Source organism: Lineus longissimus, chromosome 2, assembly GCF_910592395.1.
Source record: "Lineus longissimus chromosome 2, tnLinLong1.2, whole genome shotgun sequence".
Lineage (NCBI taxonomy): Eukaryota > Metazoa > Nemertea > Pilidiophora > Heteronemertea > Lineidae > Lineus > Lineus longissimus.
In genome coordinates, this window is record NC_088309.1 from 5465414 (window position 1) to 5481055 (window position 15642).

A 15642-nucleotide genomic window follows, 5' to 3' on the forward strand; every position below is an offset into this window, starting at 1 on the left:
ACAAACCTCTTTATTAGATCATTCAATTTGGAACATTGGCCAAGAAAGCACTTTTCTGTCTATTCCCGCTGGTGCATATACTGTAGGGCAAGGTCACAGTATTGATCGAAGCCATGGAAGACAGGTAGTCTTCAGATCAAGTTTGGATCTTGCACCAATTCCAACACTCCAGAGGGAAGGGGCTTTTCTCCAGACTGCCGTGGCTCTCAGAATCACGTACAGTCATGATGCACAAAGCGATTGCAAACAGGATTTTCCACTTGCCAATGCTGTTGTCAACAACTTCCCACTGGACAAAAGGATCTGGATGGTTACTGTCTGACACCAGTAGCTTTGTATTTCTGCCCATGCATCTGGTTGCCAAGAAGTTGACAATATCAAAATTCTTTCATACATTATTTATTTTCATTGTTACAAAATGTACAGGTTTTACGGGAAATAGCATTTAGATGATGCCGATCTGAAAAGGAAAGATGGAGACATTTAGTACCAAGAAATATGAAGTAAGTTTAGATCTCTCTATCAATTACTGTACAAGACTGCATCAATATCAACACAGAAGCACTGGCACCGATGCCTGAACAAGGGATTTCCACAATTAACGGTACAATCAGTTGACTTTGAATACATGAACTCTCATTCGACAGTGGTCTTTGAAAAACAAAGATTTTTACCTTGTTTGCAACATCTAATGCATCGTAATCTGGTGCTAACCGTACATATGCCTTCTTTTCACCATCAGGCCTGAAAAACAGACATTTCAATGAGAAAGCTATTACGTACAGATAATATTTTACAGTAACAGATGCAGTAACTCCTGGCCAAGAAAGGGAAGGGCCAAGGCTCATCAATGAATTTATCTGCAGCATTTTATTTTTAGAGCTTCTTTATTTAGAAATTTCTGCTCAGTGGAACACACAACTAGTCTGGTGTTACACTCGATGATGGACCCTTGTTTACTCAAGATTGGCTCGCACATTGTATCTGCCAATGACTTCAATTCTGTAGGTCTAGGGGCAACAACTTTGGTTAAAACTTGTTTTTAAAAGTTAGTAAGTTTCTCATGATTTTGGCACAATGATTACCTGATCAATGTGTTCACTTTAGCTACATCAATATCGTACAGCTTCTTGACGGCGAGCTTGATTTGTGGCTTGTTGGCCCTCTTGTCAACAACAAACACCAATGTGTTGTTGTCCTCAATTTTTTTCATTGCAGACTCGGTTGTCAGGGGGAATTTGACAATTTTGAACTGGTCCAACCTGAAAGAAAGATAAGTCAGCTCAGCAAAAGATGGCAAGGCAAGATTGGTGCACTCAAAAGAAGATCACAAGGTGCAGAGCATAGCAACAATGCACACAATTAGCGTGGTCATTGTTTTAAATGCAGTTCCTTGTGAGGGGAACTAGACCTCACATTGTTTTAGTTTGGAACTATCTTTTTAATTGAAACTTGTGGCACTGGCATAAGACTTGAATAAAATGAAGGTGACAACTGACAACATAACTCCTGCTGATAATTACCTAGGTCGCTTTGGAGTGCTCCTCCTTGGGTATTTGGGAGCACGTGCAAGCTTCAGGGTCTTGGGTCGTCTGAAGTGGACCGACGTTCGGATCTTCCTTGACCTCTTGTTTTGGACTCCCCTAAGCACATTCTTCTTGGCTTTGAGCGCCTTGTCTTTAGCCTTAGTTGGGGCAGGGGCAGGGGCAGTCTCCTTTGCAGGGGCTGCCTTGCCACCCTTCTTAGCTGCACCCTCTGCAAAGAGAAAAATATTCAAGATTCAAGTGAAATCCGTTATCTTTCAAGAATACCGGAACTGAACCTATCTCAGTATCTGTCGCTTCGATGGTAGTAGTACACTACCACATTGACATAACTATCAGATTGTCACAAGTTTCACATTAGCGACGGGGGCAGCAGCATAGTTGATCTTGCACTCGGGAGGCGAGAGTTCAGAGCCATAATCTGTGGTCAGCACCAGTTCAGTACCACTACCACAGTCCACACCCCACTAGCCACGCAGTCACAAGGTTAAAATAAAGTGACACAGTCAGTTGGCCCGTAAGATCCATTAATACATGGGCCTGCACTGCCACAGATGATAGATGAAGACAAATGTATACGGCATCAGTCATTCGGTGTGTATTTTTGTAGTACTCTTAGGCCTACTGTAGTCTGTATGGACAGTGCCTGTACCTGTGTATGATAGTACATTTCGACGTGCATTCGGCAAAAATGTATGTTTCACATTCTCCGAAAACCATTCCATACAAGAAATTCCTAACAACTTAACTGATGAAAAACAAAACCCTTCACAGAACATATCACAAAGATGATATATTCCACAACCAATTTATTTTTCAACTGGACATTCATTGGAAAATCGTCGCGACAAAACTCACTTTCTCCCGAGGTTGCCTTCGTCTTCTTCGGAGCCATGTTGGAAAAGGCCGGAACTGGGGGATTCAAGTAGATTTTGCACGGGAGTCCAGAAACAGGTACGCTTGCGCTGTGATAACCATTTCCGGAAAAGGCCGATGGTAAACATTCCTGCCGAAAAACATTTTTCCCAACTAATAAGCGAAAACTAACTAATTCAGAAAAGGCATGTTGACAACAGGTTTTGTTAAGAGATTCTTTACAAGTCCCCTTCCCCAATAATTGATAACCTGATTGATTTGATACTGCAGCGCTATCCACTTTTTACTAAAGTTTTGAGGAAGTGGGCATCCGACAATCGATACCTTCGTAATTTAGTGCATGATAAATATCTAATTCCGACCACCTTCATGCCGAGTTGGTAGTCTCGTGGTCGTCAGGGAGGTGGGACCACATAATCTGGGGATTTGTGTACCTTAGAGTGCTAATTCTGGGTAGTCACTAAGCCCTCACTGGCGTTAGCTAGACTAGCTTTTTAGACCTTGGCGTTAGACTTCGAGTCGAGATGAACCATGTCGCTAACCCGATTTTTACCCACAATTAGTTGAATTACTAAAAATAAAAAGAAGTGTGGTCGGCTGTGCAGTATGAACTACAAATATTCTCACACATTTCCCAACAACCATACACGACAGCACACTGACCACTGTCCACTTTATATTATAACTTGCACTGTTGCATTCAAGAAACTAATGTACTTCTTCTTTTTCAGGATTATCCAGTTGATAGACGAACAATGACCAGCGGGCAGAAGATTGTCTCTCGCCATGTTGCGAAGGATAGAATAATATCAAAGTATCCAGAGGTGTGTTTTAAATGTGTTATGTGTCCAACACTAACAGTTGGATTACCAATTCACTCCCTTAGTGGGGTCTGTGACATGTGGGGTTAGGAATCTCTCTTTTTATCAGTAAAAAATTGAGTTGATCTTGGTCTGCTATGATTCCGAGGCCGACTGCCATGTCCCATCGCCACAGTGATTTGACCTCATTGGCTAATTTTTGACGCAATTTCGTCAACTTGTCTGTACTGTACTATCAAGATTTGATTTGATTTCAGCCTTATTGTAACGAAGCAACAGAGTACCACAGAATCAGTTTCCATCATGCTGTGAAATCTGCCTGTTCTCAAGACAAGGCAGGTCTTGTGGGGTGAGTAAGACCTGGAGACTTTCAGTTCAGTGGGTAATGTTGCAGTTCATGTTGATTGGAACTCCAGTCTAAAAAAATCTAATAAGTCGATGCAGTTGTGCTTTTGCTGACTTTGATCATACTCTTCAAGAAAATTATAAGAACATTGACGATTGTGCTGTCACAGTTTCTCCGAAGAAAAGAATCCAAGCTATACATTTATTTCATCTTCTGTCTGATTATTCATGAAATAATGATGTGGATCACACCTTAAATAAAAAAACAAACTTGTGCAAGTTTGACTGTAACTGTATGGTGCATTATTTGAATACAATTTCCCACAAATTTCATAAAAAAATGTATTATCAATGTTCATCATTTCTTCCTTTAGGGTTAAGTTGTCCAAAGTTGTCCTGGTTGGAGATGTTGCCGTCGGAAAGACATGCCTGGTGAACAGGTATGTACTCAGCTCCACCTAGAAATAGAATAACACTCCATGTTTTACAAAACTGTCTAAAAACTATTGCTGTTCTGTGTGTTTACTGCTGGAATTTTATTTGTTGAGGACAGAAGAGAGGCGACATGCATCTGTTTTCGTGATAATTTGTTCTTGGAATATATGCAATAAACATGGCAGAGGGGGACCGCATTCCTGTTGTTGATTACTCTAGGACCTCACGACCAGTTTTTAGTAATCAGAACAATCAAATGGAGTTTGATAACCCACAGAACAATTCACCTGAATTTCATGACCAAGAAGATGCAGGAAATGTGACAGCTAGGAACTATGCAAGGAACGTCGATTCTGTTTTTGATAATCAAGGAAATATCATTCCGTCGGCAGAAATAGGGAGAAATAGTAATGTGGCCTATGAAAGGCTCTCACAACCAATGTACAGTAATTCAAGTGATGTTCAGGCTTCACCAGCAGTTTCAAACTCTGCTAATCCGAGCACAGAACTTGAAACCCGATTCACTGAGTCTCTTTTGGAATATGCTAGACACTCTATGGCTATGTATGAGAACCCTAACAACAGGGGTTCTGAACCAGCTGCAGACTATCCCAGGAGTAATGATCAGCTGTTTACGCGAAGCACTGATAGGAGACCAGCTTCTGCTAAAAACCCTGAACCCTCTGTTAGATCTTTGGATTATCAGAGTAGTACCCAGATTGTAGTGCCAGGGGACTTCCAGCCTCGACAAGACAATGATCAGGTTCATGATTATGCAAAAAACAATTCTGGCAGCGTTGAGTCAGTTGCAGAATTTCCTAGGAAACCTCAGTCTTCGGACAATAAACCTGGGAATTGTCAGTCAAATATTGATAATTCACAGTCTAGTGCTCAGGGTATGCAGTCGTGTGCTGGGAGTGCACGAGATAATGTTGCAGATACACCAAGTAATGTCGGGAGTACTTTAGCTAATGTTGGAAATGCATGTGATAAAGTCGGGAACACGCAAGCTAGTTTTGAGGACACTCAGGGTAGCATCAGCAGTACGCAGACTCATGTTAGGAACGTACAATCTGATGGTGGTGGTAGACCTGATAGTTCTGACCTTAATCGATGCAATGTTAGAAACACACAGTCAGATGTTGGGCACATTCAGGTGGGTGTGACGGTTAGCAACACACATCATGGGAATACAGCATTCACTGAAGCACTGACAAGTCTTGGTAACACTGACACCACTGTTGCGGACACTCAGCTTGGTGTTGAAGATACCAAAATCGGTATTATTCCAGCAGTTGTTGGTAGTTCAGTAACTGTACCAATGGACATAAGTTATAAAGAGGCATCAACAGAGGTCGAGTCCAATCCAATAAAGGGATCTGGACCCCCGATGAAAAGGAGGCGGAAAGCGCGGGCAAAGAGGTACCCCAGGAAGGCGCACCAACCAGTTTATCGAGGGAAGGTTGAGCCTGTTGATGCTGAGACTGATGAAGTGGAGACAATTGGTGATCAGGCTGTGGGAGCTAGAGAGGGTCAGGAGGCTGAAGCTGGTGCTGAGAAGGAAAAGGATGGGGTGGAGGGTGGATCTAGGGACCTGGTCACAGGGGAGATTGAAGGAAAGGAAGGTACGGGGAAGAAAGAGAAAAATATTTTGCCGCCCCTTCCTAATGGACGGAAAAAACATTCTATTCCGCTGTGGCGCAAAATAGAGATTCTGAAGGAATTCGATAAAAAACCAGCAGGAATGTCACGTCGGAGACTCGTTGGGGAGTTGGGGTTGAAAAATCGCAGCACCCTGTCTTCAATTCTGGGTAGCCGTGAAAAAATAATGGCAGAGTATCTGAATTCTACATCTGACAAGCAACGGGACCGCAGGCGGATGCGGAGTTTGAAATATGATGATATTGAAGAGGTTATCACAAAGTGGATGGAGCAGTGTAAACTCAATAAACTACCCATAAATGGCATTGTGATTCAGAAAAAGGCAGAGAGATTGGCAAAGAAACTCGGTCATGTACAATTTAAAGCTAGTAACGGCTGGCTTGATAGATTTAAGGCTCGAAATGCTGTCAATCTGAAAGAGTTCAGTGGGAAATCAGCAGATATGTCCAGTGCCGTGGATGAACCGATTTATGAATGGAAGGAGTTGTGCCTGCCTGTTCTCATCAGGGAGTACGAGGCTTGTGACATCTTTGTTTGTGCCGGGGGCGGAATTCTCTTTGGGCTTCTGCCGAACGAAATAGCAGCAGCTCACGGTGAGCAGTGTCTGAAAGGGGAGAATAGTAAGGAGAGGATTACTTTCTGTCCATGCGTCAACATGGATGGGACGGAAAAGGAGGCCCTCATTCTCGTCGGTGACTTTTCACAGAAGTCACAGTATTCATATGGAGGAATTCTCACATCTGGTGCAGTTCATTCCGAAATGGATGAAAACTCATGGGTGACTCCAGACTCCTTCTATAGTTATGTGCTTTCTTTAGATTCTAAAATGCAGCTTGATGATAGACATATCATTCTATTCACGGATGAAAAATATGCAAAGCTTGAGGAGAAAAAGAACAAGGAATTGAAGAACGTTAGCCTGAAAACCATTCCGATACATTTCAACCCGATGAATCGAGGGATTCTGAAGTCAATCAAGTCAGAGTACCGCTATTGCCAGATGAAGAAGATGCTGAGTAGCCTTGGTGACGACATGAAGGGGACATTGCCCAAGGTCACAGTGCAGGATGCCGCCAAGATGCTTGAGACTGCCTGGAAGGAGGTGAGATATTTTCAAACATGTTTTCATCATTTGCCCTATTATATTTTGTAAAGCTTCACATGACAGTCACACTTTAACATGTAAAACTGAAAATACAATGTAGATTCCACTTCCAGATAGTTTCATTCTGTTCAACTTGAACTTCGAACAGATCATACTACTTTAACATTTCTTGGCATTAAGTGCATTCCTTCAGATATCCTTTTGATGCAGAAAACCCATGAAATCTAAAATTTTAATGGCGCATATTACTTATCATATCTGAGGGCATTGTTTTTTCAGTTGAGTGCTTCCACCATCCAATCCTGTTTCCTTGATGCTGGATTTGAGAAGAAGATGCATGTCCACCTTGATGAGCCAGAGGAGAGCAAGGAGGCCATTCTCGCCTCTCTCGATGACAAAAAGCACAAGGAAAAGACACCCGATAGTCGCCTGCACTTGTTCAAGAAGTTGAAGCAATACTACAAACTTCCAGAAAGCCTCCATTTTGAAGACTACTTGAATGCGGATGATGAGTTGGCGACATGTGATGAAGGAATACCAGAGATGCCGGTAGAAGATATTTTGCCCACGATGGATATTATGCTACCTGATGACCACGAGCCAGAGAGACCTGAGCATAGTGGACCCCCTCCCCAGGAGATTCTGACCCCTCAGGATGCAGTGACCGCATTAGGGAAAGTCAGGCGGTTCCTCCAGATGCATAACGATTGGGGGAATGTCCCCCCTGCCTTCTTCTTTAGCCTCGATACAATTGAACAGTATGTAATTGATGAACGTATGAGGTCAACTTTTAGTGGGCAGTTTATACCAAGTGCCAGCAATTTGACTGCTAGTGTAATGAATGCTGCCAACCTGTCCAGCATGTCAAACATGTCTCAAGGTGTCACTTTAGCCGGTGCTGGTAGCCCTCCGCCTAATCCGTCAACTCCTAACACCGCCCATTCCCCTCAAGTACACATGCATCAGAGTCAACGCCAGGGAATGGGATCAATGGTTCATATGCCAAACAGTTCAGGTCACAACACTCCTATTCCACAGAACACAAGCCACTCACATAATATGCCAAGCAACTTGGGACATTTCCATGGAAACATGGGCCACCATCCTTTCGTTGGTAATGTCCCAATTGGACATATTCCTGGGAACCCATCTGGCCATATTGCGGGTAACACAGGACAATGGACAGCCATATACCAAAACCCAAATAATTTCAGTCCAAACTGAAGGTTTTACTGGAAAACTGTGATGTTCTAAATCGCCAATGGTATTGCAATAATTTCCTTTACGTACCACCTCACTTCCGTACAGCTGTACAAGAAATATGAACTACACTTGATGGTACCATGGCTGGCTACGATACATGATCAGTTTGTTGAAACTTTCAGAAGACTTCTGTTGTCTTAGAAACTACAGATGTGTGAAAACATAACCTCTTCCTATGGTCTCTTTAAAACAGTCAGTAGTTTTGGGTTGAGGGGCATGCTGAACTCTCTTTATACATGTAGGGACATATAAATATGCAGATAGGATTGAAGTAATGTCAATATGACTCCGGTGGCAGTGGCCCTTAACTGTAGCATGGTGAAGTGTATGTTATGATTTTGTATTCAGTGATGGTTTTGGAGGGACAGCGTGTGTAAGTAGATAATAATGTTTATATCATACTTGTTATTTGTTGCAAAGAGAAGATTTTAAGACTAAAGTGACGTCGTGATGGAGTGTGCTGTAATTACTGAAAGTATTTGAATTTGATGTTCATTGTCAGTTTTGATTGTTCTTTATTGTACAATAAGCGTATCATTTGCTTTATCATTATTAAAAGAGAGAGCTCAGTTTTCATAAGTTTATGCTATAGTTAGGGCCCGGTGGCTCAATCATCATTAGGAGTAGCATGGGCAAGTGCTAACACACAAAAACAACCGCTGGAGATGACGCTTCATTGAGCTTACGTTTGCATTAGTCTCTAATGCTGATTGAGCTGTTGGGCCCAGTTGATTCACTTTTGAGTAAGAAGTGTGCCAGCACAACAAACATGTAAGCTTACTGCTCTTTGTTTCGACCAAGACGTTTGTGTGGGAAAAAAGAATGCATTACGTGTGGTCTATTTTGATGGGATCATTCAAGCAAATTCTTTGGCTAAACTTTATTGTAGTGTTCACTTCAGATATCGACAAAGTTTCTTCATTAACAAAGAGCTTTATGTATTGTATATTTATTGTTTTATTTTATCATGTAGTCAATAAGCATGCAAATGCTTAGTTTTTTTTGTTCTTCAAACCATTTATTTGCTGTACATTATATTGCTTAGATTGCATGAAAAAGATTTGTTGCCATACTGAGTAGATCAAGGTCACAACGAGGGACTTATTTGTCAAAAAGTGGCAGTAATAGTCACTGGTCCAATACAATAGAGAAGCTTCTGTGGATGAAATTGACATTTTTTGGAAGTCTATTGTGTTTTGGACCACTGACTTCTGCCGACCTCTGTTAATTTCAAGTTCCTCAATCGGGTTAGATACCAACATTCACTGCCACAGAACACCACCATTTTACCATTGCAGCGTGGTACTGTACTGATATATATTGTGGGAAAACAATGACTGTGCAGGAATTACTGCCTGCTGTGTCATAGTAATGTATGTAACAGATATTGTAGAATATTTGTGTACATTTGTGGATGGAGGGGTGGGGACTTGCTGCTTCAGCATACGTTCAAAATTTCGTTACTTGACCTGGGACTAGAACAAGTCACATCAAATGAAATGTATCTTGTGGTTGCATGAGTTGTTTCACAGGCACTAGATCTATGACGATGTTGGTGGTGCTGAACAAACATCCTGTGCCTGTGAAAACTGCACTGTAAATTTACCGGTACCTAAACCATGCTTGATGTGACCAAAGTTAAGAGGATGAATTTTAACCGTACACACATGAATTGCCATTTTACTCTGTCTGCATAAATGCATAGTTATCAGACACATTTATTTTTATTCTATATTGTATATCTTTATCATATGTATAGTATGAGAAGTTGATAGCCAGTTTCACGAGTGTCTGATGTTAGAACTTATTCTTTAAATGAAGATAAAAGGACTGTGAACCCCTTCATTGATGGTTATGATATCATGCTTGCAAGCCTATTGTGAAGGGCCACTGGTGTCTTGTTTTGGTGTGACGTAGTCAACATGTAGTGGTTACTGCCAGAATTACCCAGAGTAGTCACGTACCCTTTTGTAAATGTGTAGAGCACTTCAGAGTCTGCATGCTTTGGGGACAACCTTTCTGTTGAAGTTCTGAAGTTTGACTTGCATGCTGCCAACTGAAGTACTAAAATCATTATAGAATCACCAGACCTAATTTACGTGCAGGTCCAGGTCCATTTGTCTTATTTGTATTGTAGGTAGTTGATAAGGTTGTGTATTTGATTACCTTTCATTCAATGTAGGTGCTTCACATGGCTTTTCTAGATTTACTGACCATTTCGATGGAATCACAACTGGAACAAGGCACATCTAAGTGGTTAAAATAAAGTTAGCTGGTGCTGGAAAATATATATTTGTTGTTATGCTTGGTAGATTTTGCCTTTGATACAGGAATCATTTATCAAAAGCACTTTCCTAAGGTGTAAGGAGAGAGTTAGCATATCGAGAAGGACCTAGCGATCACTATCTATTATGCCAAGGACATAGCATAACTTTAAGTGACACATTATAAGGAGGATAGGAAATGAATCTGTCATCTGGATGTGGTGATTGGGATGATAATTTGGTAAGATGTCCATTGCAGTTGTACAGTGGAGGGAGCTTGTCAGCAACATGGCTCTTTTCCCTCTATCTCGGTTTGACTCCAAGGACACCCTTGTATAAAAAATGGCATTTTTTGCCTCGGAAGTGTCCTTGATCGAACATGATTCTACTGTCATCAAACATTCTTCATCTCTCTTTTGAATTTGAAAGAAATGCACTAACGCTGTCTCTTATTATTTCACTTTAGATTCTGCCATGATGTATTTGACCGAGATTACAAGGCGACGATCGGTGTAGACTTCGAGGTGGAGAAATTTAGTATTCTTTCAATGCCATTCAATTTACAGATGTAAGTACAATGTCTATCTTGTATAAAAAATTGGCCAAAAGTGCAAAAAAGAAAGACGGGATACAACCTGGTACCTGGTAGAACTTGATAATAAGGCATCATTCTGCATCGTTTTCCTCCATGTTTTCCAAGCTGGTTTGCAAAAGAATTATTTCATCCTGGCACATTACTTTTCAGCTGGGATACAGCTGGTCAAGAAAGATTTAAGTGTATAGCTGCTGCCTATTACAGGGGAACTCAGGGTAGGTACATGTTGTATATAGGGCTTTAGAAGACATTTTCTGGACAAAAACAGCTCGCCTCGGTGTAGCTTTAGACAGTTCATATCCAGAAATTAGTCCTCAGATGCTTTGATCTGAGCTTCAAAATGGGTGACTGTATTTGGGCTTTGACAATTTCTTCACACATTGAAAAGTCTTCCCTCAGAGATTGGTTGTAAGGCTTCTTTTTGAGAAAACACTCGTGTCCTAATGCTGACTTTCATCTCTATTTTAGCGGTTATCGCAACATTTGACATGAGTAACGGCTTCTCTTTGGAGAACTGTCGACGGTGGATGGAGGATGCTGCAGAAAACGCAACGGACCCTCTCAAGTTTCTTGTCGGATCTAAAAAGGACCTTGTGGCAAGTATTCCAGTTGTGAAGTTAAACTTTGCTCCTTTCGTTTTGGTCCGGTTAAAACCATATCCCTTTTAAGTAGATGTCATATCTACTGAAGAAAAAGTTCTGCTTGTTGACAATTTCGTCCTACTGTATGAACATTGGCTAGGAAACGTAGTCTATCCATCATTTTCCTTGTTCTTTCAGTCAGAAGAAGTCTTCAATGAAATGGAAGACCGGGCCAAAAAAATAGCTGCTGAACTTGGTGCAGAATATTGGGCATGTTCCTCTAAAACCGGAGAAAATGTGCGGGAGCTTATTTTCCGGATCGCAACTCTGACATTCGAGAACGCGGTGTTACAAGAAGTTGAAAAATCGAAAGCTTCTGTAACCATAGGAACACTGAGTAGGTACCAGAGTAGAATAGAAAATGCCAGCTTCCTCAATGTCTTATTTTCAACTCTTTGGAGTTGTGCTACTGTGCTTTGAGCAAAATCTATAGGCCTAATTCTGGTGCACTTTCCATTTGTTTTCCTGCACTTCTGTCGGTGCCAATTTACTTCTGGAGAGAGCAAAGTGTCTTGCTCAAGGACATGGAGATGAACAACGCTAGTCCTGGTGAGGGTCAAACCTTCATTCTTCTTATTACGTGAATAGACCTGGATCTGCTTGTTGCAGATAGTTATTTATCTTTCTTTGTATTTTCAGAATTAGACAGGAGTGATCCAGATAAGTACCAGAGGTCTAGCAGTGGCATCAAACTGCCTTGCTGCAACACCTGAAAGATAGGGTCTTACGTACATTCGGTGAAACTGGCTCTCGAGAAATTAAGACTATTTTATCTATAAATCCTGTAGAATCTGAAAATTGACAGCATATCGTTAGTCATATTTTGTCTTCTTGCAATATTTTTATCTGATATCTTTGTTATAATGGCATGGAAATGATGATCAACACAACTTTTGTATGATACTATTTGTTTAAATTATTCACACGAAGATAATTTTTAAGGGGGAGTATAGGCAGGAGCATGAGGGTCAAATTGGTGGTCTTCAGGTGTCTAATATGCAGAGTTAGAGGAAATGGTTTTGTTTGATTCAGCAATAAACACATTCCTCTTACAACCGTTAATTAGTTTGATGTGCTATGAGATAAGAAAGACCCCTTTTGACGACTTCATGGAAACTTAATCTGCCCTACCTGGCTTCTGCCTATAGTTTCTCTCTGAAGTAGAAGATGAAGAATATTCTTGATGTCAATAATGTCACGTGCAAGTCCATATATCTGATCTGTCATTCACTGTTATTAGTTTCCCATAACTGTCAAAGTGCAGACTGCAGCATGGTTTTTAATGCTGCCAAAACGTTCAGCAGAAGTGCTGCATCTGTATTTCAAAAAAGTACCCCTCCAACTCTACTAGTTTTGTATAGAGTCGAATCCGTCCATGAGGTACCATAATCGATTACTCCTTCCTGTTGCTGTTCCTGTATTCAAGATTGTGTTTTTACGAGTCATGACATTAGCCTTATTCAATAAGCTATTTATACCAGTTCATAATGTAAGCTTAAACCTTTGTTAAAGGTGGTTTTCTTTGGAGCTGATTTGAACCATCTACCTCTATTGGTGAACAATGACTTAATCTTTTATAAATTTTGCTAGGAGGCATAATCAATTGTTTATAGAATACCAACATTTTTCCGTCCAGAAGGAATATGAATACTCAAGTCACTTTGTTTTTATCAGAGTTCTGTCCATTAAGATCATGACACTTGAAATCACTGTATAATTAATCATTGAAGACATCCTGATGATGACAGCATTAGTGATGATAAACCTTACAATGATACAGGTCCTGCCACCTTGAAGTGGCGATGTCATGATGTCTCCTGATCCACTTTACAGTTTGTATCATTTTATAATGTACAACATAACATTTAACATTGGGCTTTAATTAAAGAGAAGATGTCACGGTGTGAAGGAAGGAAGTTTTAATTTGGAAGTAATCCAACCATTTTTTGTACTATTCGATGTGTGCTTTAATATTTTGTTAAGAGTTTTGCTACATTTGTTCATTTGCCTGTACTTCTTAAAAGCATCTCTTTCAAAAAGTGGGTGCTTTTGTTGCCTGTCTGACCCCTGGGCACAGACGAAAGAAATGGCTGTCTGCCTTTCATTGGTGTGCTGCAGTCTTCTCTCGGCATAAAATGCCTTCAGTCAGGTGCTTGTGCTTGTGTTCATTGGTTTTTCTGCCTGGTCTTTGCTTTGAGGGTAGATGCTTTATAATATTGTAAACCACTTACATGTAACTCTTGAGGCATATCAAATAGTTATCATATCAATGATGAAATTAAGTGGTTCTGTAGTCAAGTTAGCTTTGTTTAGCTGCACCAGATATAACAACGTAATGGAAACTCTCGTCCATGAAGGAGAGCAGTTTATTGTCCAAAGAAATAAAATATTGGTTTTGATATCAAGAGCACAATGGTTTAAATTTGTCATCTTCATACCTTCTGGTGCTTTACAATGTAACTTTATATAAAATGTACATCTCTTCACTGTAAATAAAATGTATAAACGAATCAGTTGTTTTTTATCTACATTAGTCCAGCTGCTAAGCTCCCAAAAAGGCAAGAATTGTGCATTTTAATGGGGAAAGCATGAAATTTGGCAGGGTGATAGAACAACCCCTAGGGGTCATTTACAGATACAGGCTTCATTTTTGTAGCATACCCCAGGTTTTCGGGTATGATGTATCCAATGGACCCATTGAAAATTTCGTAAAATGTCTGCCATCTTGGTTTTCAAGATGGCCGCCATGATTACGCTTTTTGATATCTCTAATACTATGGCAGGTGTAGGCTTCATTTTTGTGGCATACCCCAGGTAAGCATCGCCCATCGAAGCTGGTGCTTTAATTAACCAAGATTTGTAAATAATTTCGTCTTTACCCCAGCCCACCTATAGATTGTACCAGTATTACTTTAAAGAATTGCGAATACAATAAAAGGAACGTGGCGATATGTAAAGGTGAAAGACTGTTGGTGATCTTTTTGTGTTTGATCGGCCGGCATTTGTTCGGCAGGAGAAACATCGTTAGGTCCAGTTGTCACAACTATTACGATTTGAATAAAGATGACGATAGATTGTAAACAGGCCTTGCATGTAATGACAATGAGATCAAACTTAATGGGTGACCAAACATTTGCCGTTTCACGTCTTAAAGACCCTGAACTATTTTGCCTATAAATCGTATACTCTATTAGCATTAAATCATATGATATACATGTATTTGTCATATAATATATTTGGTGAGCTGTAGAGCTATATTCCACTGCGCTGCCTACGTTTGTATATAGTTTAATAGTAGATTTGTTAGAAGGGTAGCAAGAACTACTGCTGACTTCATCACTCTGTTGTCTGTTGCTGTACATAATATTAAAGGAGTAAGCGGATTATCCCTTAAATTTTTTTATTCTTATCGTGTTTCATGAGTAGAATTTGGTGATGAAACTATGACTGTGTTGTGGAAGGTAGTGACTGGGCAGCTGACAGTATGGAACGCTGTCGATTAGCCACCTTCTCCCTTGAGCGGGCGGTTCTGAACTGCATCAGACAATCTCAACTCTTTCCACTTGCGCCATCTACAACTACATTTGTATAGAGGCTGTCAGTCACTTTGACCTTGACTATGCATGCTGTAAATATCATGTAGTTTCTTTAATGAAATAAACATCCAAGAGCTGAATTCCGAGTTGGTTGTTTCTGGTGTGCAACAGACACTTCTTGAGGTGACGGTGTAGAAGTTTAAAATGTCCCTGGATAGAATGTCCGGGGAGCGAAGGATTCTCTTAGCTTTGGCGGGAAGGGCCACCACAGATAGAACCAAATCATAATCTGTCAGAATACAATAGGACTGGGCACGTTTTCCATGAGTACGGTTTCCTCCTCTACACCGTACGGCCTTGGCCGAAATGGTAAATGCACACTAATGTACGTCATTGTCAGTTCAAGTCAGTGTGTGTGATTTCGACAATATGCAGCTTTCGGCAGCTACACGACTGACGAAATACGAAGTGCAAGGATCTATGGAGTAATCTAGTCCTAAGCTAATTCATTAATGCGACACCCGTAAATAATCTTTTGTCCTATGTTGTGGGAGG

The 15642-nt window shown here is 40.7% G+C and overlaps 2 protein-coding genes across 3 annotated transcripts; one reads left to right on the top strand and one right to left on the bottom strand.

Moving 5' to 3' along the window:
- Positions 1-383: 383 nt before the first annotated feature.
- On the bottom strand, positions 384-2464 carry LOC135503294 (large ribosomal subunit protein uL23-like). Its single transcript, XM_064796810.1, has 5 exons — positions 2403-2464; positions 1524-1755; positions 1086-1262; positions 675-744; positions 384-460 (listed from the first exon to the last, which is right to left on the bottom strand). Exons 1-5 carry the CDS (start codon positions 2437-2439, stop codon positions 446-448), a joined length of 531 nt encoding a protein of 176 aa, XP_064652880.1. The 5' UTR covers positions 2440-2464; the 3' UTR covers positions 384-445.
- A 74-nt stretch (positions 2465-2538) lies between these two features.
- LOC135503304 (ras-related protein Rab-34-like) lies at positions 2539-15227 on the top strand. Of its 2 annotated transcripts, XM_064796830.1 has the most exons (9): positions 2539-2605; positions 3152-3244; positions 3499-3590; positions 3961-4026; positions 10782-10883; positions 11061-11125; positions 11379-11510; positions 11694-11888; positions 12191-15227. In XM_064796830.1, exons 2-9 carry the CDS (start codon positions 3176-3178, stop codon positions 12262-12264), a joined length of 795 nt encoding a protein of 264 aa, XP_064652900.1. In that variant the 5' UTR covers positions 2539-2605; positions 3152-3175; the 3' UTR covers positions 12265-15227. The 2 variants fall into 2 exon arrangements, with proteins under 2 accessions (XP_064652900.1, XP_064652892.1); XM_064796822.1 differs by lacking the exons at positions 2539-2605; positions 3152-3244; positions 10782-10883; ... (2 more) ...; positions 11694-11888; positions 12191-15227 and adding an exon at positions 7068-10754 and having other exon boundaries at positions 3522-3590; positions 3961-6785.
- The last annotated feature ends 415 nt before the right edge of the window (positions 15228-15642 follow it).

Coding starts and splice junctions, on each gene's coding strand:
- LOC135503304 (XM_064796822.1), top strand. CDS start 4,200: ATGGCAGAGGGGGACCGCATTCCTGTTGTTGATTACTCTAGGACCTCA. Junction 6,786..7,067: donor TTGAGACTGCCTGGAAGGAG/GTGAGATATTTT, acceptor TTGTTTTTTCAG/TTGAGTGCTTCCACCATCCA.
- LOC135503294 (XM_064796810.1), bottom strand. CDS start 2,439: ATGGCTCCGAAGAAGACGAAGGCAACCTCGGGAGAAA. Junction 1,263..1,523: donor AGCACTCCAAAGCGACCTAG/GTAATTATCAGC, acceptor TCTTTCTTTCAG/GTTGGACCAGTTCAAAATTG. Junction 745..1,085: donor AAAGTGAACACATTGATCAG/GTAATCATTGTG, acceptor TCTGTTTTTCAG/GCCTGATGGTGAAAAGAAGG.